General features: G+C 36.2%; 1 protein-coding gene across 1 annotated transcript; it reads left to right on the top strand.

The window, feature by feature from the left end:
- Positions 1–1284: 1284 nt before the first annotated feature.
- LOC125829468 (asparagine synthetase [glutamine-hydrolyzing] 2) lies at positions 1285–23460 on the top strand. Its single transcript, XM_049508679.1, has 14 exons — positions 1285–1431; positions 10381–10519; positions 11531–11626; positions 11815–11956; positions 17419–17514; positions 18597–18691; positions 19612–19773; positions 20584–20664; positions 20763–20984; positions 21101–21235; positions 22234–22314; positions 22651–22737; positions 22833–22940; positions 23108–23460. Exons 1-14 carry the CDS (start codon positions 1352–1354, stop codon positions 23261–23263), a joined length of 1680 nt encoding a protein of 559 aa, XP_049364636.1. The 5' UTR covers positions 1285–1351; the 3' UTR covers positions 23264–23460.
- Positions 23461–24244: the final 784 nt, after the last annotated feature.

Genomic DNA, 24244 nt, shown 5'->3' with positions numbered 1-24244 from the left:
TATATTGCACTTGTTTTAAACTGCTTTATATTGAAATGAGTTCAGTTATGTTGAGTTGAGTTGAGCCAGGTAAGTTCTTCAGTTTTTTTCAGATTCTTTTCAAGCTTATGTTATGCTTTAGAATTCCCCTTACATGCTCGTACATTCCACGTACTGAGCCATTTGGCCTGCATCTTCTTATGATGCAGACATAGGTATTCAGGGTCATCAACAGGAGCTTCATTGATACATTCGAAAGTTCGAGTTAGCTATGGTGAGCCTCCTTGTTTCCGGAGGATTTCATTTACTTTTAGTTGTTAGGAGGTCGTGGGTCTTGTCCCGACTTCCATCATATCATAGTCATTTAGAGGCTTCACAGATAGTCAGTAAAGTTGAGAAGTTTGTATTATTCATTTATTTTATTAAATGTTTTAAAGACTTAAGTTGCCCATTTTAGGGCGAGTTAAATATATTATATTATTAAGAGTTTCTTTGGATTTAAAGTTTGTATTTAAGTTTTATGAACTCTTATTTCAGTTTTAAGCTTTTGCATGCTTAAGTTAGTCTTCCGCTTGTAGTCAGCCAGGATGAGGGTTCGCTTGGGGACCAACAATGGTCTTCGAGTGCCGGCCACGTCCAGGGTGTAGACTCGGGTCGTCACAGTTATGATGAGGAAAGTTATGCTGATATTAATTATGATGAGATAAGTTACTAAAATTATTTCTTATTGAGTGTTTGGTTGTTGTATTAAAAAAAATTACATTATATAAATTTTAAGAACAAATTATTTGTTTACAAAAATACCCTTACCTTCATAAATGTAAAAAGTGATGTAAAAAAAAGTTTAAAGGGATATTTTTGTCATTTATCTATTTTATCCCGAGATAAGTTATAGCGGATTACTATACCATCAAAGAGAAAGGATAACTTATTTCTATACAAATTATTAATCTTGGGATAAGTTATCCTGAACTTGTCAACCAAACAATAAATTAAGTGACACTATAATTTAATCAAAAACTATTTGATATTATTCTTCACATCAAACAACCCCTAGTAGTGAAATAACTTGTCCCAAAATAATATATTCCGAGATAACTTGTTTTCGACAAGACAATACTTGCAACATCATTTTGTTAAAAAAGTCTAGAGCCGCACTCCTAAATTGGGACCCACCAAGGAGAATCTTAAACAATGTCTTAAACCCTAATTATATTCAAAGGTGGAATCTTTGAAAAATGATTAGAGAATTAACGGCTCTGATTAATTTAAATTCATTATAAAAATAAGACAAACGTTTTCATTTCATTGTAACCAGTAAACGCAATCACTTTTCTCCATTTCAGAAGAAGCGAGAAAAAAGTTGCGAGCAATGTGTGGAATACTTGCAATTTTCGGTTGCACTGATAATTCTCATGCCAAGCGTTCAAGAATCATCGAACTATCAAGAAGGTTTATACTTTTATGTTATTTGATTCCAATTCTGTACCACATTGTATGTACGTGTTTTTAGATTTGCTATTCGTTGATTTGTTGGTTCTCTTGGTCTTAGATTTGATTTTGTTATCATTGTAATTCATTACACAAACAAATATTTGGTAATGAATTTTAAAAAAAAGAAAGTTGCCACTAATGCTTGAAAAAATAGCTATCTATTGATGGGGATGTTGGGTAAGACATGATATGCTGCTCTTACTTAGTTAATTGATGGAAGAAAATCTTTGGTTTTTTTTTTTTGGATAAGGTAAATGCACAATATGGGGTTCCAACCCCATCTTGGGGTGGTAGGATGCGTTTCTACTAATTTTTGGTGTTTTTCAAGAATGAGAGAGATTTGAAAAGCTAAACTACAATATAATGTACTAATTATTTTGTGAAAGAATTTTTGGTCCTATAAAAAGCGGAATTTGTGCTTGTGGAAATTATTGAGTAGTCGGAATTAACTTTTTTAGCTCGTCCTGCTTTTCTAGAAGTTTTCAATACTTGAGAGCTGTTAACAGGTCAATTAGCAAAGGGGATACAAACCATCTTTTCCTTGTGTCTGGATTAAGCATCTTATTAATAGCTATAGGAAACTTCATACTTAAAAGAAGTGAACTTGGAGGAGCAGGGGTATAGAGGGACTTCACCATTCTCTAGCTTATATGTGTCATATAATTTTTTTTTTAATCTCACAAGGTACATTGTTCCAATCATGAGGACAATTCATGTAGAAGATACCGTCTTAGTGGCCCAAATTTAATCGTAATGTGACAGCCACAGTATATTTGCGTCAGAGAGTTCACTGGTTCACTAAATGTCGTGTTGACTTTGTATAGTATAGGTACTCATTTTGAGTACTTTTGAATAAGGTACGATACGAGATGGGTAGACACACCATCTAACTTCATCATACTTTTAGAAGCTGTGAATTTTGAGAACTTTTCATTGGATCTGCATAAACAGTGGTTCTTCTCTTGAAACGGGGAGTAAATTTTTTCATTATGTTGTTGTAGCTTGATATATCTTGTGATAATGTATGTTGCAGACAAATGAAAGTGATTGAGGTACGAGGCCTTGCTAATGGTTGTCATATCCTGCGCATCCTATGTGTGATTTAAATGCGCTACTTATTTAAAAATTTCTGGGCTAACTTAATTAACATTTTACATTTTTAATTTACATTGTATGGGGTAATGTGCTCTCTAGTTTAGAACGCCCACGTTCAAAAGATGAATGTAGAGGAGATGAGGATGCTCAGATGAATGTGTGGGCAGACTAGGAGAGATATGATTAGGAATGATCTTATGCGAGTGATCTCCATGGCGGACAAGATGAGAGAAGTAATATTGAGATAGTTCGGGCATGTGAAGAGGACGTGCGCTGATGTGCCAATTAGGTATGAGAGGTTGGCTGTACTAGGAGTTAGGAGAGGTAGAGGTAGGCTGAAAAAGATCTAGAAGGAGGTGATAAGACAGATCGTGGTACAACTTCAACTTATTGAAGACATTTCTCTAGATAGGAAGTATGGAGGTCGAGGATTAGGATAAAAGATTGGTAAATGGTAAGTAGTTGACTGTTGTCGCACTATAGGTGGGAGAGGTAGGGGCTAGCCTCATCTCCTCCTCCTTACTAGTAGTATTACTTAGTAATCGCGTAGCTTCTTATTCTTCAATGTGTCTTACTAACTGCTGCTTCATTTCTGTTAAATCAATTGGATGTTGTTGCATTTTGGTCCTTAACTAGCTCGCCTGGAATACTCTTGATGGCACAAGATTTTTGCCAATTGTTGCCTATTTCTTCTTCCTTTTCTTTCTACTGGGGCTGGGTGCAGAAGGTTGTTCTTCGTATTTGAGAAAAATGGTTAATGTATTATCGATATAGCACCAAGAAGGTACTGTTGAAAGTATTTGCAACAAATTAAAATAACCTTTAAGGATTTATCATAGCTTCATTATTATTTACAACAAAAATAAAACAAAAGTAAACAATTCGTTTTGATCTTTTGAATAGAGTTTCCTTTGTCTTCAAAACATATTGCGTTTCTCTCCCCCTAATTGTCTAACATATATATGCTGGAATATTACCTGCTTATAATTGTTTTACTTGAGCCGAGGGGGTCTCAGAAACACCCTCTCTGCCTTAACAAGGTAAAGGTAATCTTCGTACACACCACCTTCCCTAGACCCCATTTATAGGATTTCACTGTATGTTTTTGCAATCATATATATATATATATATATATATATATATATATATAAAAGAGAACCCTAGGCCCGTCTACGTGGCGCCACCACAAATCAGGATTCCCTTTAATTTATTTATTTCCAAAACTAGCCTTCCCCTTTCATGAAAAGTTGTGATTGTTATGAAAAGTTGTGACTTTTATGAAGAGATGCGACTATTATGAAAAGTTGTGACTTTTATGAAATGTTGTGACCTATTCGAAGGGTTGTAACTTTTCCAAAGAGTTGTGTCATTTTCGATAAGGCACAATAAATATTTGTTCACACTACCCTTTGTTGTCTATAAATAGAGGGATTTCCTCTCATTTTAAAACAATGAAAATTCTGAACTTCTTCTTCTTCTGCACAATTAAATATTCGTGTACTTTGCTGTTGTTGAGTGACTCACTGACACCATTGTTTTGTATCAATACACTGGTGAATAGAATCGTTCCATCCTAAGAGGATCTATTCCTTTAAACCTCGGGTACTATAGGGGAATAGTTTCCTTAAGGGGACACTGTACATTCAGTGGGCTCAATTTTTTCCTTTCTGTTTCATTCCATTGTTACAGATCCTGGTATGTTTTTCACAGTCATTAATTTATGCTCCTGATATTAATTGTTGTTTTGAGTACATGTTTTAAACTTTGTTGTTTATGTTTCTGCAAAGTTATTGTTATAAGTATTTGTTAGTACAAATTAAATAACACATGTTAATTGAGTATTCATGCAAGTTTTCTCTACTGAAATTGTTGAAGGTACAATAAAAAATTTCTTTAAAAATCTATACTACCATCTCTTGAAGATAAAATTCAAATTTGGTATGCCATTGTATACATAAAGACCTTAAAAACTTTATCGCACCTTGATGTGCGAAGTGAACCAGGAAAAGAAGACAAGAATTAATAAACTTTAGACATGGGTTCAAGGATGTGCCCGATGACCTATAAAGGAATATGACTAGACTGAAGCCTCTTTTAATCCCAAAGACATAGATAACAACACAATAAATTAATTGATCATATTCAATATGAAGTATGGACAAATTCTCAAGTTTACTGCAAGTTGTAAATACTTTTATTGAAGTAATAAATGTGTTTCTCGACACTGCGATTGGAATAGAAGTGTAGTTTCAAATTGAACTCCATCGCTCTAGTATGTTGATTTTAAAAAAACACCCAAACAAACTGAATAGTTTTGTATAATATTTTTCTCTTTCAAGTATATATAATAAGTTGAATTGCTGTCTAATATGGTACATTCTCCCTTTAATTTTCCATTTTAATAATTACTTATGATACATTTAAATTGGGAACTTTAAAATGATATATGTAAAGCAAAAGGTAGGGTTGAATTTTCTACATGTTAGAATCAAAATATTTGTTCACTTTTTTCAGCCTTTTAAAATTTATTTATTCCTTCACCAACGATTATTTATTAGAAAATTTAATATCTCAGGTTGATGTTCATTTGATTCCCCAAAAATATCAAATAGTAACACTTCCTGGAAGCAAAAGGATAAATTATAAAATCACACATTGTCTCAATGGTGGTAAACTCTTAGGTTTCTGGAACAGATCATCGAACTCGGTCAAAAGGCATTCCAGTCGCAGCTCATCAGTAATTGCCTTTCCTAGCAGATGCAAAGCCTTTCCCAATACCCTTGTTGTCCCTGAAACAAAATTAATTTCCCTTCCACCGAAAAACTCATAGTAAGTGCTGCAAAGTCCCAAAGTATAGGACCCAAAGACTGTAACCACTTCACTCCCAAAACAATATCAAATCCACCCAAGGGAATAACATAAAGGTCTACAATAAAGCTATGTTCACCAATAGAAATTGTTACCCCTGTGCAGACCCCCAAGCATTGAACTTACTCTCCATTAGCAATGGAGATTCTGATGTTGTGCAAGGAAAAAACATCAAGGAGTAATTGACTAGCAGCTGTAGAACTTATAAAATTGTGGGTACTTCCAGAATCAATAAGACTAAGCATGTGATGTCTGTTAATGAGTGCAGGCAATTGCATAGTTTGTGCATGCCTTTGATCTGTAATTGCATGTAAAGAAATTTCTGGGCAGTCATCCGACACTTCTGGAATTGCGTCATCAACTGAATCATCCAATTCCAACCAGAAAAGCCGTTTACACTGATGAGTGGCTGAATATTGTTTGTCACAATTATAGCATAATCCCTTAGCTCTTATCTCTGCCATTTCTACCCAAGTTAATCGCTTGAAAAAAGGGGTTTGGTTGCTAGTCTGGATATTCGTCGAGGTAGATGAGCCAACTAGACCAGTATTAGACTTTGCTGAGTTCACTATGCTGCCATGACTTGTCCGAGACTGCTGCCATGCAGCTTTGCGAGTGTTACTGACTCTTTGCAATTGCTGTTTTTTCTCTAAAGCCCTAGCTATACTCATAGCCGTCGATAAGTCAGGTGGTTTGAGCAATTGTACATCCAATTTGATTGAATCATCCAACCCTGCCATAAATATACCCACGTGCAAGTGTTCTGGAATAAGCTCATCAGCCCTAGCCAACTTTTCTTGAAACTGACGTTGATAAATTTTAATTGTACCAGTTTGTCGAAGCGTGACTAGTTCACCCACTGGGTTGCTGCTTTCAGGAGGTCCAAATCGCTGGAAACATCGTTTCTGAAAATCTTCCCAACTCATTGGGCCCTTCACTCGTTTAAGCTGTAATACCATAATTGTGCTTCTCCTAACAAGTGAAACCCAACGACTCCAACCTTTTCTGCATCTGCTGTATGTTGATTTTCAAAAAATTGTTCACAACGATGTGACCAAATTAATGGGTCGTTGGTGCCATCATAAGTAGGAAAATCAATCCTTGCATACCTTGGTATTGTCGAATTGGAATTTCCACTAGTTTGATGATTCTGATCAGCCGGTTGAATATGCAGCGTATTACCTCTAGGAGCCGGATTTGTTGATCTACCTATTGTCGGAGCACTACTGGTCTCTGCCCTATGGACTGTTAATTTTGTAGAGCCAATTCCCAAGCTAGAAAATTGTTTTAGAATAGCTTGGACAATTTTTTCACCGAGACTTTGTTCCATCGCTGCAAGTTTAGAGTCCATTAGTGTTTCTGTTATCACACGTTCTTCTTGAAACCTAGAATTGATCTCATCGTCCATTGTGTTAGGCTCTGGTACCAAATTGTTAGGATTCTTAGAGAAGGATCGAGTCACAGGACGATGAACAGGGAAATCAAATTCAACTGCCTTTGATTTTCCCTTGCTTTTGTTTGAATTCCTAGATCGACCTATTTTTGTATATGAATTCAGCTCATCAAAGGGAAGCTGAAACCTTAGAGTTCAATGGAAAAGAGAACTCCTATCTCTTGTTTCTGATTAAAATCTGCGTACTTCTTATTCCTCAAATCCTCCTTTAAATAGGAGTCTTCTTACAGTAATAGGAAGTCTTATGGAACTAGGAAACATAAATCCTATTCTAAACTAATAAGAAAACTACTAACAATATAATTAAGTTCTTCCTATTCTAGAATAATAATAAACTACTAGCGTTATAATTAAATCAAGTTATTTGGCTCTCTGTCGCACATATGTCTTGCCCACAAATGCGTCCACAACAGATTGATTGAAGGATAAATTATAAGATGTTATAATTATCATTTTCCTTTACATTATTAATGTTCGTTACTATGTAATCTTGTATGTAAGATAATATAGTGTTTTAGTTTTAATGACCGATAGGTTTTAAGTATTATTTTATAAATTCCGTCATATAAAATTCCTGCGCGAGGCGCGTGTAGTTTAACTAGTTGTTTATGTATTCTGGAATAGTTAGTCACCATTTCCTTTGACCGGAATTCCCTCCTCTCATGTTCCAGCACTTCAATAACTCACTTGTCTGCTTGGTATAATCCACTTGCACCCCACCATATTGAGAAATAACTGCCATAATATGGCAATGGAAAACAATTAGTGATTGATACTCTTGGGCATGTTTCCACTTAGTAGCATTAGAGCACAACTGAAATCCTCTTCTTTGATGGGTTTCATGTGTTAAGAAAACCTCTCGAACTACCAATCAAGTGAAGGATGTCACCTTATAAGGAGCGTTGGTTTTCCAGATGTGTTGCCAGGATCACAGATTACCTTACTATCCATCATAACTTGAAAGAGAATAGAAAGAGTTAACAGTGATGCTGGCCTTACTATGTAATTTCCATATCAGCTTCTTGACCATTGCCTAGCCCGTGAAAAGGCTCAAGAACACCCATAAATTTAGCAAGCCTCCCCAATTCTCAATCATTCAAATATCCTCTGAAATTAAAGTTCCAACCATCAGGTTCTCTGATAGCACCCGAGCTTGAATCAGGCATCAAATGAGTTTGAAGAAATCTGGATATAGATCTTCCAAAGGAGCATGACCTATCCACTCATTTACCCAAAAAACAATTTGCTTTCATTCCCCATTTAAACCCAATGTTGCTCACAAACTGCTCTAATATTCTTCCATAAACCCACCCCATGAGTAGAAGTCACTGGTTTAGTAGTCCAACAGCTTCTACTTTATACTTTTCACTGATGACAGCCTTCCAAAGTGACTGCTCTTGTAAAGAGAATCTCCATAATGGCATAATCATTTCAATATCATTAATGCCTCAAGTTTGTAATGCCAAGACACCTTCCTTCTTGTTATATGTTAAAGTACTCCACTTGACCTAGTGAAAAAATCCTTTTTTTACTGTTTCTCTGTCAATGAAATCTCTTTTTAACATAGCCAACCTCTTCTCCACTTTAACATGTATTGGGAATAAGGATATAACATACGTGGGGAGTGAGTCTAGTACACTGTTAGGCGATACTAATCTACCCTATATATATTTTGACTTTTCCATCTTCCAACCTCTTCTGACTTTTTACAAGTACCCCTAGTCAAATCTTGGAAGATAAATGATTAGCTCCCAAGATCAAATAAGTAGAAGGAAGAGTTTCCACATCACAACCCAAAACATCAATTTTTGTCACTTAACTGAAAATAACAAGGCCTCCTCTGATTGATATGCAGTCCAAAAACTGAATCACAAAAAGTGAGTACCAATGGTGGTGTTCAAGCATTCTATTGAAGAATCATACATCACAAGAGTATCATGATCTTATAGAAAACAGAAAAGGGCCAAACATACCCATGTACTATCAAAAATAGTTTAAATATACCCCTCATTTGAGTTTCGGTCCAAATATACCCCGCCCATTATACTTACGGTCCAAATATACCCCTCCCGTTATACTTACGGTCCAAATATAGCCCTCCCGTTATACTTACGGTCCAAATATACCCCTCCCATTATACTTTTACAGTGATTTACCCTTATTTTTAACAGATGAACACGTGGTGAGCTTAGAAACAAATAACACATCCCCAATTTTAAATACCTGGTTCACTTTACAAAACTATGGACTTAATCCATCCGCGACCCATTCACTTTCCAGCAATTGAACCTGTCCAAAGAGTCTACTACTTACTGTTCAGAAATGCTATGTGGAAATGGTCGGGCAGGTTAATGATAAACTTGCGAAAATAGATCCTTTTTTTTCTGAAGCTTGCAGATGCCATGATCACTTGGCTTGGGATGAGATTAATCCTGCTACTAAAGACTCTGCCTAAGTTCGCAATGCTACTTCAAACAAAATATCTCATAGTTATTTTTGCCTTTTTATGTGTATTTGCAGTATTTTATTTATACCTTTGGGTTTATATGATTCTGTCATCTGTGTATACATATTTTTTTCAACTTGGAGTTGCCTTCTTTTCATCTGACCCCACGTTATACCTAGAGATCTCCCAAAAGCCTTTAGTTTCTGTTTTCCCGAGCCTAAAATTATCCTTTTTCCCAAAATTGCGTCTGTAATGTTTTGCTGTGTTGGCCATTTTCATTCCAGTAGTTATGTTTTGTTTGCTGTGCAATGTGTAGTTTCTTCTGAACAACTATTTTTCTTGCTTCTGTTTTCATCATCATCAGTCCCCACTTCTCCATTTGATTCTTCATCTAATAAGCATTGTACCCCTCCTCTTGTTCTACCCTATTTAAAATCAGTTGCTATTATCTTGTTTGATAAGTCATGCACCCAGTTGATGCTGCATATTTATTTTCTTTTCCCGGGAACATCTTTTCCTTCCTGTAAACCACAATTTCTTTCCTGAAGAAATTTTTAGATATTGGTTCTGGCCAATTCTGTTCTGTCCAAGAAAAGAAGGGGAAATCTCCCAGCATTCAGTTTTTGGCCTTACCAGCTTGTTTTCCGACTTACTGGCCACATGTTCATTCCCTTTTAACAATTACTGACCATTATCTCCTCTCATCTCTGTGGTTTTCCGATAAAAGTAACTGCTTGTCAGGGAATGCTTCGTGCACAGAGCTGTTGCTTTTTGGGTCGGGACATGCTTCGTGCCCATGGTGCAAATTCCCATAGTGTCTTTAGTATCACATTTTCAACTCCCAATTCTAATTCTATAAATTGCCTACCTTTGCCTCTTTTAATTGATCTTGTGTTGGGCTCTGAATCTAATTCTCTGGGCTTTGCTTTAGAGTATGATAAGCATTAATTGTTATTACTTCTGTCTCATATTCTACGTAGCAGTAGACATGATTCTTATTACATGAAATCTTCCTAATTTTTCTTTTATATAATGTTAATTGTAGGTTGCGCCATAGAGGACCTGATTGGAGTGGATTGCATAGCCATGAGGACTGTTATCTTGCTCATCAACGATTGGCAATAGTAGACCCAACTTCAGGAGATCAGCCGCTGTATAATGAGGACAAGACCATTGTTGTTGCGGTAGGAAAATATTTACCATATACTATATACTTCAATACCACAGCAGTAAATGGTCTGTGGACAGTTTGTGTCTTTTGATCTTCTATAGTACAAGCTTTTCTTTTAGGGTAAAGTTTCTCTACTTTACAGTGAATACAGGAACTTAGAAATAAAGGATTTGTGAAGAAACTTTTGGTTCTTCACTTTAGCGGATTATGTGATGCACAATGGCAGTCAATTAAGCATCAATTAAGAAGAACAATTCTAGGAGCTTTGAACTCGAAGAACTGAGAGACTAATTCAGGGCTTGGAGCCGAGATATTAGAAGAAGAAGAAATGTATTATCATTCAATGAATCAACTGTAATCCTTTACATGGTATATATGGATATATTCCATAACTAAAATCAACTGCTACTTACAACTCCCAACTGAATGTTACAACAGAATAACATAATAACTAACTAATGAACCCCAACTAACTATTGGACATCATCCACTAACTAACTTGTAAGATCTGTAGACTTGCATCAATATGTGATAAGTAACCAGTCGATTGACTAGATGAACATATAGAGTTTACCGTTATTAGGTTTTACTCTCAGTTTATTGAAAGATCTGTGGGTCACATGGTAGTACAACTTTTCTACGCAACATAAGTCAAATGTTGATGGTTTTTTGTAGTTCCAATGATATCATTTGTGTTTGGATAAAGGAATGATATGTATGATTGCAGTTTTTGGGTTGAAATTCAAAAGATAAATGTGCAGCCAAAAAACTTACAAAACATACAATTCTGTCATTTGTGTCGACTGTATGATAAAGTGCTAATGGTGGTATGAGTATTTTTATGATACTGATGCGTCCTTTTTATTTTTGATGTTCTAGATAAGCTTCTCTTGTCAAATAGCTAAAAACTATTATTCACACATTTCAAGAGTCTTCTTTGCTGGGCTACTGTGACCTTCTCCCATAGCTTGATTTTGATAAATCTTTCTTCCATAAGATTGTTATCTGCTCCTTTTGGTTTTAGGTAAATGGAGAGATCTACAACCATAAGGAATTACGGGAGAAACTGAAGTCTCATCAGTTTCGAACTGAAAGTGATTGTGAAGTTATTGCCCATCTTGTAAGTACTTCAAGAATATATTTAGAGGAATATACTGACTTCTCAGTTTCTGCTGGTAGAATGATTTCAAAACACCAGGACTCAAAGTTTTCATCAATAGAGAAAGAATGAGTTCTAGTAAGAAAATAAGGTTTCCTGCCATAATTTCTTTCTTATTGTATATGTACTGTGGGATTTACCTTTGGCAGTATGAAGAATATGGAGAAAACTTCATTGACATGTTGGATGGAATGTTCTCTTTTGTTCTTCTTGATACCCGGGATAAAAGTTTCATCGCTGCTCGGGATGCCATTGGCATTACACCCCTTTATATGGGGTGGGGTCTTGATGGTATGTTGCTTTTTTGTATAATTATTTTTTGGCATATTACCCTTGTGATAAACCGTCTGTTAGTTATGTGAAGTCCCTTTGTTGTTTACTTGTGATTTTACCTACTATAATTCTGATATATACTGTCTCACAAACAAATGATGTATAATAGGACCCTATCATAAATGTAGTTCTTGGTGATAACACTGTAGCATGAACATCTATATTTGCTAGTTTAATTCAAGCTTCAGCCAGTCTATTACTCCAGCGAACTACACATACATCATTTGAAGTAACATTTACTTAAGCCTAGCTATACAATGATGTGAGGTACGACTAAAGAACTCTGCCCATCAGTTATAAGAGAAATGGCTAGCTAGATATTGTTGTTTGTTTTGAAGTCTTATAAGAAGACAGCAATGTTGTTGGCTTAATCACTTGATGGGAAATGTTATGACATAAATCTGGTTTAGGAACATTTTTGATTTGGAGAAACATAGAAGAGAAAAATTGATAAAGATATGTCAATTCATTTAATAAAAGGGATCAATAGGTGTGGTATTCGATTTGGAAACTATAGGCTAAGAAGTTTTTGAGCTTGGGAGACACCTTATTCCTTTTCCAACTGTCATATAGTTGAAAACAGATTGTATTCTTTAAGGGCATTGCTATGGATGAAAAAAGGCTGCCTACTAATTGATTGTTGGGCATTCAGGATGGGTCGTCTAAAACTGAGGGGTAAGAAAAGGATTAGAGTGGTGAGTACAATAGGCTTTCTTGGCCATCCATGTTGCCTAGACTTGTTTCTTGAACTGTGATATTTGTAGAGGATTCTTGAACGTGATCTTGAACTTGATTCCACGTGCTAATAGTGCACAAACCTCTCTCAGCATCAACACTTCTCGTCTCCACCATAGTATGCCAATCTCGCGTATAGCACAATGGTGTTGATCTTGGCTTCGTCGTCCCTCGCCTTTACATGGTGGAAATAGTTCCTCAAGTGTCAAAAAAAGTTCTCTACTTTGTGCATCACAAACCCTTTTGACATTGGTGGCTTGGGAGCCTTGATCTTAGTCTCACTTGTCACAATAGCGTATTTGGCTGTCCCAGTCACGCCAGCACGATCTGCTCTTTGAGTGCCTCCATCTTTGCCTTCATGGCATTGATCCACGAGTTTGCACTTTAAGGTAGCAATGGTCTGACTCATCTCGGACTGCGTACGCCCATCCAAGTCATTTCGAATGCTCTCAATGTTCTCAATAGTATGCCCCTCAAGAACGCTTAGAGTGTCTTCTACCTTCCCCAAGCATTGGCCAAATATTTCAACTGCATCTACCCCTGCATTAACCTTTGTAATCCACTCTCTACTGAGCATGACATCCTTGGATAGGACCTCCACATCATCCTCGCTCGCCCAATGACAATGGGTTCTTGGGATGTAAGCCCTTCATGCAACTCAACCTCGAACGACACCTCTTGGTTTATGTTGGCAACATTCCTCCCTTTGTTATTACCCTTCGTGTCAGCGAAATCTTGGGTGACGTTGCATGGGGTTGGGTGTTAGCAACATTGATTTTTTGGTTGTTCACCATTCCCTTAGTTGCAACCTGGCTTTGATTCCATGTTGTCGCGTCCTTAGTCTTCAACTAAGCACATGTGCGACATTTGACAACTTGCTTATGTTCTTGCCCAACTTGCTCACGATGTTGCTATGCCAAGTCAGTCTAAGAGGCTAGGAATCGCTAAGAGAGTGGTAGAGAAAACACAAGAGAATTGCAAGGGAGAATTGTATTGTAGGAAACTTGATTGATTTTTGCTTGATGATTTTACTAATGAAATATCCCTCTATTTATACTACTCATTTAGGGCTAATATGCAGTTAATAATTATCACACAAGTCCTTTCATATTTACAAGTATGTCCCCTTCACTAGAACTCTCTACATGCCTAGAATATTCTAAGGCCTTTCAGGAATTCTTCCTTGATATTCCATAAGAATCTAGAGCCTTTCCAAGAGAGTCCCCATGGTTCTAGAATCTTCCCACAAATGCTAGCATCTTTCTTATGTAAGCTACCACATGGCAAAAAGGTGTGCCAAGTGGTGCTTGTGTGGCTGGTAATCACATTTAACTGTAATAACAGACACAAATCTACCATATTTATTGTACTTCAAGAAGAGCAATAAATGAGGGTAGTTAAATTTCTGCATCTCCAAGTTTTGAAAGATTTCCTTTTGATTTCTGATGCTTCTTTGAGTCTTCTGCAGAGCTACACTAAAACTCTACTCATTTCGTTCTTCTCATGTATAACCTAGCACACTCCACCCATTCAAACCTAGAATCTGAGGCTAGGTTAGTATCAGTCAAGTCATAGGACTTTCCCCTAATCTGAAAAAGATTTTGTTCTCCATCCTCCCATAGGGAGAGAGAGAGATAGTATTCATCAACAATGTTAGAGGGATTCTGAGCTTGTTTGAGTGGCTATAAGAAAAAGAAAGGCTCAAAGGATGAGCTTAGATGCTTTCATAAAAACGAACAAGTGTGAAGAAAGACTGCAATGGTTTCGAAGAGAGAGTCATTTTCAGAGATGTTGGGTGATGTCGGGGAGGGTTTTGAGGAAAGAGAAAATGAATGGGTCATGTTGGAAAAGGGTTTCGGACATTGGGTGAAAAGGTTGGAGGACAGAGATTGACGAAAAAGAGAAGATTAGTGCTTACCTTGAAACTCATTTCTGGGATCATCTTTTAATTTTCAAAGTAAAAAAGAGAAACAAATTCTAGGTGTTTCGAGTGTAAAGAAACTGTTAAGAATATAATTATGTAAATGATAGTGTGCTCTCTCTTACAACTTAAACATTTAGATGACATGGTCACTCTTCAACTGTTCAACATGGTATCAAAGCAAGTAGAAGTCCTGGCTTTGAGTCTCACCGCCACTCGTTGTCTTGTTTGGACAATGAAAAGAATCAGGCCCTCACGTGAGGGGATTGTTGAGAATATAATTAGGTTAATATAAGTGTGCTCTTTCTAACAGCTTAAGCAGCTTTTAGATGGATGATACTACTTTTAAAAATGGTAACATTTCATTAAAAAACTGCACAAAGTTAGTGCTGGTAAAGGAAAACATAATACGTTTTCTAGAATATCAAAATATGAAATCCCCTACAACAAAACTTATAGACATTCTATGATATCAGTATGGAGTCGCTATCATTTACAGGACTTCATTTACACCAAAAAAGAAAAAAACTAAATATATAGTTTAATTTTATTTATCTGGATGGAGTTCCTTTTGTCCTCAAAACACCTGAAGTTCCCTTCCTTCCGGACTGTCCACCATATGCATGCTGGAATATTTTGCCATCATTTCTTTTGACTAACACTGCCAACTACTCCACCCCAAGATCTCAAAAGGTCAACTGATACCTTTGGCATAACCCAATTCATCTTAACAATACTCAGGAACATGTGCCATGATTGAGAAGTAATAACACTGTAGGAATAAATGTGAATTATCTTCAGCCTCCCTCTCACATAGATAGCTTCTGGAACACAGCCGGTAACCCCTCCTTAAATTTTCATGAGTCAAACGGACTTGTCTACCCTCTAGCCATACAAAGCATAGCACCTTAGAAGGTGCATTCATCTTACAGATCTGTTTCTAGGGTCATCCTCTGTCATCCTGTCTATTGCCCATCAGAATCTTGTAGGCTGATTTAACTGTAAACATCCTGGTACTTGACCCTTTCCATACCAAGGAATCTTCATAATCTGTGAAGCCTTGCACCTGACACAGTTGACTTAAAGATTCAGCAACTCTGTCCACTTCTTAATCATTTAGTCATCTTCTAAAACTCAAATTCCAGCTTTGATGTCCCTTCAGATGAAATGGTCACACTCTTCAACAACAACCAATGCATGAGAGATGAAATACAAGTGCTTGTATATGATGGCTTATGGTGCAAATTTCATGATGTACATGACATTCACAGAATGAGAGATTTCATTGCACTCTGCAGAAGGACCCACAGACCAGGATAATCCCCTTCTTTTGTTTTTGTGTAGGGATATCTCACTTTTGTACAGTCCAATCACCTTCTTGGTGTTTGGATTTACTCCATTTGTATATCTTTAGCTTACCGATAAAAGAAATAATAGAAAAGAGGCTGGAAAATTCTTCTGCTGACATGCCAAGGGTTTTCAACCATTTTAAAGTTGGGGAGACAAGTGGAAATAATGAAAAATACAAATCAAAAGGGTTATCTAGTTGACAACATGAGAACCCCATCAGTTTTTTAGCTCAAAAGATTTTCCATTCTTGCTGATAAAGATAGGAGAACAATCTCCTACTCAATCAAAGGAGGTTCTCTCAATAGAGTTAGAGGTATCAACAGAACCAAACAGTAGCTGGTCTATATGGATCAGGTTTTGATGAAGGGAGACCTATGTTTGGGAACACAGGAGCTCAAGTACTTCTGCTTAGTTACTAGACATTTTATGTGATGGATATGACGGAAATACATTTGAGTGACAAGAATAGACCAGGACTAGAAGGATAATATAACAGGTTTGGGAATGTGAGGAGGTTTTGATATCATTTTTAGCTTATGAGCAAATTATGGGGTAGTAGTGGAGTCAGAGGGGAAGGAAATCTACCAATAGCACATCCTGTATATGCAGTTAGAAACACTATCTAGAAATGTTAGAGGGACTACTACACGACGATGATAAGCATGCAAGGGTGTGTGGCAGCTCCAATTGGGATGTGGATTCATGGGCTATGCTGGAACGAAACTTCTTGCCTAGCTTTGACATCAGTTTATCTGAGCACCTTAGGAAGACAGAAACGTAGGACAGATTTAATAGTGATGACATTTTCTGCTTACAAATGTTGTTGACAAGGGAGAACGATAAATTGCACAGAAATAACTCTCGTAAACCTGAATGATTTTAAAGATACTTTACAATGTATATGACTATATGTGGTACATCTATCTGGTGTGAGACACTAGTACATTCCATCTATATATGTGCTCAGCCCATGTATGCATTGGACTACAATTTGTATTTATATGGATTGCAAAAGCCTAGCTGATTCTGAGCTGCTTCTTAATGCCTTAAGTAGAAAATAAAATGTGTTTTTAGTGTTGCGTATTTCACTTCAAAGGAAAAGGAGAAACATTAGGTAGAATGTAGCTCTTTGACTTGGAACCTTACACATTGAAGTTGACAACCATGTTTGTTTCAATTCGAGTTGTTTTAAGTGGTCAGTCTAAACAACTGTTTATGTACATTCACATTATTGCCCATGTCCATAATTTTATCTTTCCACAATTTGCTTTCAGCCCTTTCTGCATATAGAGAAAATAACAAAAGTTTCCATTGGATCATGTATATAGGCTGCACAAGTTCAAATTTTAAACAACTTTGCATATGCATATGCATATGCAATCAGTGACTTGAAATAACTATTACTTTTATGCAGGCTCCATATGGTTTTCCTCGGAGATGAAAGCCTTGAGTGATGATTGTGAACGATTTGTTAGCTTCCTTCCCGGCCATATTTATTCAAGCAAAAATGGTATGCTCATCTCTGAGCCTGTATTTCATTCATCTTGATAGCTGATCATGTTTCCTGTATGGTCAACATACTTCTCCTATTTATGTCATATTTTTGGATCCTGTTGAAAACAGTCTTAAAACTCTTAATGCTGGTGTAATTATTTATCTCTTGATCAACCAAAAGAGTGAGATCTACATGTTATTGTTGCACAAAATTGCTTCTAGGTCCCATCTATCCAAGCCTTGGTGTAGAGAGTACCCGGTACCCGTGTTGTTAGGATGTAGCAAGTACCCTGTGAAAAGTAGTCGAGGTGCACGCAAGCTAGCTTGGTTATTACAATTATAAAAAAACAAAAAAATTGCTTTTAGGAAAGCAGCTTCAATCTTGAGGAGTCTTTTGGGATGGTGGATGTACTTTTAGTAATATTAATTGACATAAATCCTTTTGTTTTGTACTTATGTACTAGCAAGCAGATTATATTTTACTTTCGAAACCCCTCTATGGATTAAAAGAAAATGGTAAGTGTAATACAACGTTACAAACGGTCCTTTTTTTATGTGTTTCCAGTGTTTACCTTAAAATAAGATTCTATTTTCCCTAGAGAAAGGAAGGTTAGTGTAATGAAACCTCAATAAGGAGCTATTGAGTTCTTAAACTAGAGGAGCCCGTAGATAAAAGCCAAATAAAGTAGTATTTCTATGACTTCTTTATTTTGTACGGTGTAGAAGTTTGAGAATGTTCTGTTACTAATATTATACATACACTAATTCTTGTGTATTGCAACCGTTTCATTAATATTTTCTCTACCAGTATTGATATAATACACTGGCCATATTAACATCTTAAACTCTATTTCCAATCCATACCGTCATGTAAAATGAAAAGAAGTCATATATAATGAAATGATGGGAGTATTATTTATATTAGCTTAAATCCTTGGAGTATAGGATGGGGGTACTCACCAATTTTAGTTTTGTATGGATAAAAAGTGAACCACGGTTTTTGGTGTGAAGGGAATATTTAAAATCATCATTGTTATCAAAGTCATCCTTTGCTTTCAAGAACTATTCATTCTATCTCTTAATAAATTATATGTGCAGGAGGACTTAGAAGATGGTACAACCCACCATGGTTTTCGGAAACCATTCCTTCTACTCCATATGATCCCCTTGTCTTACGGAAGGCTTTTGAGAAGGTCAGTTTATTCTGGATGTTGCATAAAAAATTGTGGCGCAACCATGACATACTCCCCGGACATGTTTTTGACATAGCCCTTTAAACTTTAAAAGTAAGCGCCTTTCACTTTGTTCTATTTTGAACTTTGTCAAAGTCCTTGGACTCTTTCAGGACACATATCCCCTTGACTGATTAGAGAGAAGATATCCTTGATGTAGCTGTCATTTTGATTGTCCTCTTGTTTGTAATACTTCCCCCTACTAAATAAAGCCTGTGTTTGTTCAAAGAAAATGATAAAATATTAAACCAACTTGTTGATGGATGTGAACTGTGGAGTGGGCATGATATTTGGTCTCAATCATTATCATATCCTTCGACCTTCACATGCAAATTGTACAACTTTGTGTAAAATGTGTCAATAGCTTTTCCTGGGATTTTCCCCTTTTATGTACCCATTCTCTACTATCTGTCTATTACTACTGATTTAGTGCATTAAATGTTATTCTTTTTAATCGTAATTTGTAAGCAGTTACAATAAAAAAAAGAACGCCATTACAAGCTGCATAATGGGCTTAACAAAATCAGCTAAGCTATCATTTACAGCTACTATGGCCATGTTGCACCAAAATCTAAGCTAAGATATACAACTTGCCTTTGATTTTTGGTGAGGATTCTTCTTTGTTCCCAAAAGATTTCTTGTTTCTTTCCAGCCAAATTCCACTGAAAGGCTGCTGGAACTGTTTCAGAGATGGTATGAAGCCTTGTGAATACCCTTTCTGTGCCAACCTTGAAGGAACTGTAAAGTAATTCTTAGCCCACTTAGGCCCAAGATACTGAAAAAGAAATCCCATTGTTGAGAGATGAACTTTACAATGCAGAAACACGTGGTTGATGCCCACATTAAATGCTAATCTTATTCTGTACATTTACTTTATACAGGCAGTAGTTAAGAGACTCATGACGGATGTACCATTTGGTGTGCTTCTCTCAGGCGGACTGGATTCTTCACTTGTTGCTGCAGTGGCTAACCGTTATTTGGCTGATACAGAAGCCGGTCGACAATGGGGATCACAGTTGCATACATTTTGCGTAGGCTTGAAGGTGATGATGCATCCTTAGTGAACATGCTCTGTTTTAGAAATTGATAACTGTATTATCACATAGAGGTTCTGGACCATCATCGCTGTCCCTTTCACATGTTTCATACATAGGATTTGCAAAGTAGTAGCAAAATGGAAATTTTCCATATAAGATACCAAATGCCTTCTCAGGAAATGAATCTTACCATTAGGATTTGTCGATTTCCTTTTGATATCGTGGTTAATTCTGATATGACCTTTCTCTATCCTGCCTTTCATTTTCTTGTTTTAGTTTATATCTCTTGTTGCAGTTATATCTCTTTTTTTTTCATGTCTTGCTTACTTTTGGAGAAAGGAAAATTTAACTCCAGTTGCAAGGTTTGGTACTATTAACTTGCTTATTTCTTTCATCATCGGTCCTGAAAATGTGCTACTATCTTGTATCTTCGGGATTTTGGAATCTTCCAGTGTGAATAACTTTAAATGATAATCAGAACTGTTTGCAGTCACTTCTCTAAACTAAATCAACAGCTGTTCGAAATTTCTTATTGCTGCACTTTGATTACCTGTGCTAAACGCTTTCAACACATTTCATGAGGCCAAATTTGGCAGACTTTAGTGTACTTAAAACTGTTTAGTACCTTATTTAGTAAGTCTGTTATTGTCCACAATCACACACAAGATTCAGAGTGTTTTTAGGAAGCCAATTGGTGTGTGATTGATGGAGTTCTGAGATGAGTGTTTTATCCATCTTTGTAGTGTATTGTTTCTTTTCTTTTGTTTATATTTTGCCGTGTCATTGTAATTTAGGTTGTCTTTTCTCTGACTTTAGGGTTCTCCTGATCTGAAAGCTGCCAGAGAGGTGGCAGACTACCTTGGAACTCGTCACCATGAATTTCACTTTACAGTGCAGGTAGCTTTTCCTAATGACGTACCAAGCTGATTTTCCTTCTCTGGAGTGTAACCACTTAAGCAAAAATGACTATATACTTGTTTGCATTAATATATCAGGAAGGAATTGATGCCTTAGAGGAAGTCATATATCATGTTGAAACATATGACGTGACCAGTATCAGAGCCAGTACACCAATGTTTCTCATGTCTCGGAAGATAAAGTCATTGGGTGTGAAAATGGTTTTATCTGGCGAAGGGTCTGATGAAATTTTTGGTGGTTATTTATATTTCCACAAGGCACCCAACAAAGAGGAGTTTCACCAAGAAACTTGTAGAAAGGTGGATCACATTATCATTTTTCAATCATTTAAGGGTTAATTGGAAGTAACTGCATTTCTATTAGAATTATCTTTGAACTATTTCTAGCTCTGATGGATGCTTTGATGTTAATCCAGATTAATGCACTTCATCTTTATGATTGCTTGAGGGCCAATAAATCTACTTCAGCTTGGGGTGTTGAAGCTCGTGTACCTTTCTTGGATAAAGAATTTATCAATATTGCAATGAACATTGATCCAGAATGGAAAATGGTAAATGATCCCCCTCTTAAATCTCTAACCCACCCCCACCCAACCACCAAAACTAGATTAACAAAGACCAAGAAAGAAAGAGAGATCCTTTTCCTCCTTCAAGGAACGGTAAAATGACATCTTACATAAAAAAAAAATGTCAAGAGATTACTGCAAGTTATGTAGAAAAACAGTCTTCAACATCATGGGAGACCAGGGTTCAAATCTCAAGTAAAAAAAATGTTAGGTACTCCCTCCGTCCCATTTTATGTGGCACTTTTCGGATTTTGAGATTCAAACAAGTTCATCTTTGATCGTAAATTGTTCATAGATCTTTTAAGCATTTTGAATTATCAATTATTGTGACTTAGTAGTTTACAAATATATAAATTTCATTTCAAAAAAATCAAAGATTCGATGCGTAAATTTCCGGTCAAACTTAAACTATTTGACTCTCGAAAAACAAAAAGTGCCACATAAATTGGGACAGAGGGAGTAATTTTTTCTCATATGCTTAAGCCTTGGTGCAGAGTTACCTAGTACATGAGCTAGTGAGAGGCTGCAGGTACTTGGTGGATAAGTTGAGGTGCACACAAGTTGACTGAACCGTTCTTCATAGAGACAAGTTGAATCTTGTTTCTTCATGAGTTTATGATGTGTCGACTTTCCTGTGTTTATCTATAAATAGATGAGAGCATTTCTGGATCATGATTTAATTTATTTCGCTCTTTTGAGGTTTCTGAAGTTATTTCTAAACTCAAGCTTGCTGCGGTTTATGTTAGGTCTAGAGAATTTCTGCCAGACAAAAAAATGGGAAGTACATTCAAGTATTTATCTCCATATTACAAGTCTAGTATTACTTAAAACGGATCTGATATATTGGATACAACATAGCTTCATACCATAACTTCATTAAGATGTTGCTGATTTCATCTGTATATCTAGTATGATCCTACGATTTAATCTATCTCTGTACAGTGACTATAATATGCTGAAAAACCTTTCTTGAAACATTACAGATCCGACCTGATCTCAGAAGAATAGAAAAGTGGGTTGTACGCAATGCTTTTGATGATGATCAGAATCCTTATCTGCCAAAGGTTTGTTGGTTTTTCTTCTATCAGGTCCAATAGTCAAAATTGTTTATTCATTTGCATAGTAAAGAAGGCAAGCAGACTCCTTGTTAAAACCAAAAAAAAAAGGAGGCAAGCAAACCCCAAGTACATTGTGTACTTATGCACAGATGTGTACTGTATGTGTCACATTCAAGGGTATTATATGTACAAATCCCAACTTGCATATATATTCACGTAAAATACATGCATGTGTAAGACCTTATGTATATATATATATATATATATATATCAGGTCAAGCTATAAATGACGATGAAAAGACATTATGATCAAGTTGTTGAGTCTCCTCTGTTTTTTTTTAGCATATTTTGTATAGGCAAAAGGAACAGTTCAGTGATGGAGTTGGCTACAGTTGGATTGATGGCTTGAAGGATCACGCGAACAGTCAGGTGAGCTTTTTTGTTCCTTTTGTCTTCCCTCCTTTTTCATTCCTTCTCCCTTCCTTCTGTGGTAATGCGGAACACATCTTGTACATTTGTTCCAGGTTTCTGATTCTATGTTAGCGAACGCAAGTTTTGTTTATCCTCATAACACACCCACAACAAAGGAAGGGTACTACTATAGAACTATTTTCGAGCGATACTTTCCCAAGGTGGGTCTTTCATGTCTTCTTTTCCTTGGTATTCATGTCCAATTTATGATACTTTGTCCCAAGTAATATTCTCTTTTCAATATTATTTAAGCCATTAACAAGGTTGCTTCTATCTTGGGGTATTTGTTGATAAGGGTAATCATAATTTTAACTATTATTTGGAGCAGGCTGCTGCAAGGGAGACTGTTCCAGGTGGTCCAAGTGTGGCATGCAGCACTGCAAAAGCAGTAGAATGGGATGCAGCTTGGTCTAAGAATCTAGATCCATCCGGTCGAGCTGCTCTCGGTGTTCATGAAGCTGCTTATGAGGTTAAAGAAACATGAAGTTGATAAAGCTGCAGTAGCTGTTTGATTGTATATCTTCATTCAAAACCCTGACTTGTTCCTCATTTGACTTCTTTCACGAGTTCGAATTCTCTGCTTCTGGTTTCACAATTACCAAAGTTTATTTTACTTGAGAAGAAATATGACAAATATGTCTTATTCATGACATGAAAACAAATTCATCATGATTCAAGGTCTCACTATAGCCACTATGAGATCTCAAGAAAGAATATCCAATCTCATGCTCAAATAATTTACAAAGGGTTTTTTGGTACTTAACAACCAATGTTAATAGTCCAAACTAGAATGAATCCTCTTAATGTAATCTCAATAGAACAGAATGGATACAAAGAAGTCATATAGAGTCTATTTGGAAATCGTTATGTACAATCAAGTTATTACAATGATTAGTTTGCTTTGTCATAACGTAATTGCAATGTAATTTCGGGTGAAATTAGAGATTCTAGAACTATTAATGCAATGATAGAGTTGCAATGAGCTTCTATTAATGCAATGATAGAGTTGAAGGACCATACACGACATTCATTTCCTATGGGAACATGGCATATTATCAAAAAACACTAATGAAAAATTGAAACAACATAAGATTATAATGTACTATCTAATTTTGAAATCATTAATGATTCTAGAGTAATGATTATTCCCTAACCCGCTATCACATGTTCTCAGTAATCCAATACCATCTTATTCTCTACAAAGAACAAACTCCTCTTGTTGTATGAAAATACTTTAGTGTGCACAAACAAGTAAGGTATTTTTATTGATAGAGTTTTAAACTCAATAATTATTTCAGAGGTTCTTCGAGTAATATAATATATAATCGAGCTATTATATTTTGAGGAAAACAAGTCAAGAATTATACTTGGTGGCGTAACCCATTTATTTTGTCCACCACATGCACCCTAGATTTAGTTAGAGTGGGTGATATTGAGATAAAAAAGATCTATTCTACTATTCTAT

Source organism: Solanum verrucosum, unplaced genomic scaffold (genome assembly GCF_900185275.1).
Source record: "Solanum verrucosum unplaced genomic scaffold, falcon-dt-bn FXZP01000031.1, whole genome shotgun sequence".
In the NCBI taxonomy this organism is placed as follows: Eukaryota; Viridiplantae; Streptophyta; class Magnoliopsida; order Solanales; family Solanaceae; genus Solanum; species Solanum verrucosum.
Note: the sequence above shows the minus strand (reverse complement) of the source record. Positions and strands in the feature narration are given on the sequence as shown.